A 4,069-nucleotide genomic window follows, 5' to 3' on the forward strand; every position below is an offset into this window, starting at 1 on the left:
GATGCCTCGGGCCGCTGCGCTGGAGTTCACGTATCAAAAAGATGGAGAGGAGGAGGAGGAGGAAGACGAGAGGAGAGCAGCTGAGGTGTCAGACTTCCTCAGGACAACGATGGAAATGTATTTGTCAGATTGTAAGTAGGGACCACTTGTACTTGCCTTCTTGGATGAAGCTCATGTTCTCAGTATTACACCTTGTAGGCATTCCTAATGCTCACGGTGATTTTAGTTTCTAATGTTTTGTTTATTTGGATATATTTTGGATGCTAATGTGCAAAAAACCCTACACTGCATTGTTAAATGCCCATTACTGAGAAATGAACATGTTTTCAGTGAAAATGAAAGCCTTCCATACGTGTTAGAAAAGCACTAAAAATGAGAGAAACTAGTAAGTTATTTTTTAATGTAAATAAAGTTGAAGAGTCTTCTTTATATTTGGTCAGTGCATGAGTCACATTAAAGAAATAGGCATTTATTGGTCCTTTTGATGTTTTATAAAATGCTTAATTTGATGTTGAAGGCTTCTTTTTAACAGACCACTTGTCCCTCCTCAGCCTCGTCTCATGCTTCCACGATCCCTGACCTGTCTGCTACAGTGGACGGCCTTCTGGGCGCCATAGACAGCGGAAGCAAACCTAACTCAGTCCTGAAGCAGCTGTACAGTCTCAAGACACGTGTTCAGCAAACGGATACAGAAAAGCTAGAAAAAGCTCTGAAAGAGCTCTGCAGCAACTCCTCCTGCATGTCTGCAGGTCAGTAAAAATTCACAAATAAAGAGCTTTTTTCCTTTGAATGACAGGCCTGTGTTTATTGTTGTGTCTCGCTGGTTCATGCATCCACGCCTACAGTAGGCTCTTCTTGCTGGAACCTGCCCCGAGCGCTTCGTCGGGCCCGTCCCAGCAGGTTAACGCTCGCCTCCCAGTGTTAGGGGGCAAACGCCGATTAGGATTGTTTGCCGGTTACCTGCCCTGACTTGTCTCATTCAGCCTTCACCTGTGCGTACCTGCCCCTGACTTACTCGATCTGACCGTGAGTAACGAACATGTTTTAACTCGCCTCGACACTCTCAACAGTCAAAATAGCTCCTACGTCCCCCGACGCGGTTTCATCTGCCGCTGGCTGCATAATAGGATCAGCAGGGACTTTTCTGCTGTCACGCGCACAAGTGCAGGCATGTGAGAATGAGACTGAGAGACGAGCCAGGGGATTCAGGCCAATGCCATGTCGGCGGCCACAGAGTGACGCTTGTCTGCCCCTTCCCGTAACCCTGACGACGCTGTGTAAAAACCAGTTTGCTAGAGTCCACCATAGATCCTGCCGTCCCCTCTCCATACAGCTGCTCCACAGCTGCCTGAAAGCTTTTCTAACCCCCCCCCCCCCCGTACTCCCAGCTCTCTCATAATGAGTCATGCTTCAGTTCACTGTTTTTTATTTGCTGCCGTTTTTAATTCCGGCGTGCCAGCAGATCGTGTCGGCGCAGACGAGTTTTTGTCGCACGTTTGATTCGGCAGCTATGGGTCAATTCCACTCAGCTTATCTGAGTGTTGGAGGCAAAGGCCCCAGCCTTTCTGCTGCATCTCGCTTCACATTTATCAGTCCCCACAGTATGGAAATTTAAAATAATTAAACTTCTTAATAACATCCACCTTGTTCAGGGAGCATTTGGTATTTTAAAGTAACCTACATTCAGTGACTTGCAGGAGCTAATCCATGTGCATGCGTGCTTTTAAAGCCCCTCAGGTGAATTCACTAAAGCTCTCCTCACTCTGTCTACCCTTGTAGTGGCAATCAATTGGCTGCAGGAGCAGCTCTAAAGCAGATTTCCCTTAAGCATATTTTGCTGCACCCTGGAGTTTCTCACAAATGACATTGGATTGACTGCTCCGCCTTTTGTATTGTCCATTTTACTTTCTGCAAAGGCTAAATATATTCTTCTAACAGTAGCGAGTAAAAGGAAAGAATTTGTCTTGTTAGGGGTTTGGATACGTACATGCGGGGGGAAGGAAGCAGATTTTGATGCATTATGCCAAAAATACACCAGCAAGTGAATCTCTTTTGTGAAAATACTGAGTGTTCCTGTGGTTTTGTGTTGTCAGCAGTAACTGAAATGTTTCGCTCTGTCTCCTTGTGTTTGTAGAGGAAACCACGGCAGTCGTTACACTCTTCCAATACTGGATCACAGACATTCTTCCCATGCAGGGAGACAAGAAGACTCGTGCTTTCTCCAACACACCCATGAGACTGCCAGTCGAACAGACGCAGAGACACTACTGAAGAATCATTTCTACCAAGAATTTTCTTTTTGCTCATACACAGCGTTTGTAAATGATGGACTTGCTTTCAATGCATGAAATGTTTTATTAAATTCTAAATATGTCAGTTTTGGTTCTGTGCCCAGTCTATTCTTACACCCCGTCTCCTCCGTTTGCAAGAGGAAAACAAAGCCGGTTAATCCTGAGCCAGACAAATCCTTCCGCCCATCGTTAGTAAGGCCAAAGTTGTCTTTATCGACCAAACTTTTACTTTCCTACGCTTGTTTAGCGTTTCTGTATGCATTTTAAATAAAGGAAACATTTTATTGGTGTTAGCCTGACAAACCCCCATCACATCTTACCCCCTAATTGCCAGAAGAGCAAATGTCAGTTCTACCTCGAGCATCAGTATTGTTTGCAGATGTTACGACATTTAAACCCAGCCCGTTAACCTAATAGCTCCTCAATTATCTCCAGTACACTCCCCACCAATCCATTACTGCTCAGCTGTGCCGTGCGCCTCTTCATATTTGCACTTCTGGATAACTACACTGAAATGATGGTCTTCAGGGCAGTTCTACTAATGGGGTGTATGCATATATTCATTATGCTGGTGAATGATAAGGGACAGTAATTAGTGCCATTACATAATCCCCAAAGCTACTCTCCTTTATCTAACTATATGCTAAATATGCCAGCACATTGTTGTTGATGGACCTTTTAAACCAGTACCACCTAGGGAGGTAGCTTAACCTTCTGCATCACAATACCTGTCTGCAGCTCAGGTAGCCTATTTTAATGCATTAACCCATCATGCAATGCCAAGGGACGAGTTCAGGAAAAGGACAAAGATTTATCTCAGCTGGACAGTGACTTTTTGATGGCATGAGGGAGAGCTGTCTGCCATGTTCCGGCTTTAGAGGAACAATTGCTCCAAACCGGGAATGCACCAGTAGACACCGACAGGTTATATCATACACTGTAATACACACCCTGAGTGTATGCGTGTATGACTGAACAATTAGCACGAGGGCTGCCATCTGTGGCCTCCATTCATGGATGGATGCACCAGGTGCTGCAGCCGATGGGAGCTCATGGGCTCATTATGCAGACATTAGCCAGAGGAGAGAATAAGGGCACACATGCTTAAGATAATATAACAGTGATCATTCAGAGATTAGTGCATTTCTTCAGCCATGCTTAATGGCTCCAAGGATTGCAGTCCAGACCCAAACATCTCAAAGACTGTAAGGTGGATTGTTTTTAAGTTCAGCTCAGTATAAATCCTAACATCTTTGATAATCCGCAAGGATTTCCTGCACTTCTGAAAGCAGGTTACTTTTTCCACACATCCACAGAAAAGTTTAAACTTCTAAAGAATTGAGAGATATCCCTGGATTCGAGACAGCGAGGCTTACCATTTGGCTATCCTCTCAAAAGTGGCCCGTGAACCAGTTGCAGACCTTTTAAGGGAGTTTTTGTGAAGGTTGCGTGTGTAGCTACTCAAAACAAGACTGAGGTAACATTTGTGTTGTAGTCATCAAAGCAGAGCTAACCTTAATAATATTCATAAATGCAGCTGATGTGAAGAAAATGGGAAGAGCAGGACATCTGCTAATCAGAAGGTTGGTAGTTTGATCCGTAGTTGCTCCAGTCTGCATCCTCCTTTTCCCCAGATTTGAAGGATGGGTCGGGTGTATCCTTCGTGGCCCAACCTTTCCCAGAATTCAGCCAATTCCAATGGCGGCAGCTACTTAGTTTTAATATTACTCTTATTACTCTTTCTGGGTCACAAAATAAACTTTTAAGATATTTTCAGG

The 4,069-nt window shown here is 44.5% G+C and overlaps 1 protein-coding gene across 1 annotated transcript in view; it reads left to right on the plus strand.

Annotated features, from left to right (window-relative positions):
* The window catches only part of erich1 (glutamate rich 1), a 7,879-nt gene extending 5,490 nt beyond the window's left edge, over positions 1–2,389 (plus strand). Inside the window, exons 5-7 of the mRNA XM_080871124.1 lie at positions 2–131; positions 552–749; positions 2,135–2,389. Of these exons, the coding sequence (XP_080727250.1) occupies positions 2–131; positions 552–749; positions 2,135–2,271 (465 nt within the window). The 3' untranslated portion in view covers positions 2,272–2,389. The remainder of the gene's footprint in view (position 1; positions 132–551; positions 750–2,134) is intronic.
* The last annotated feature ends 1,680 nt before the right edge of the window (positions 2,390–4,069 follow it).

Source organism: Rhamphochromis sp. 'chilingali' (genome assembly GCF_963969265.1).
Source record: "Rhamphochromis sp. 'chilingali' genome assembly, chromosome: 21".
NCBI classification, from domain to species: domain Eukaryota; kingdom Metazoa; phylum Chordata; class Actinopteri; order Cichliformes; family Cichlidae; genus Rhamphochromis; species Rhamphochromis sp. 'chilingali'.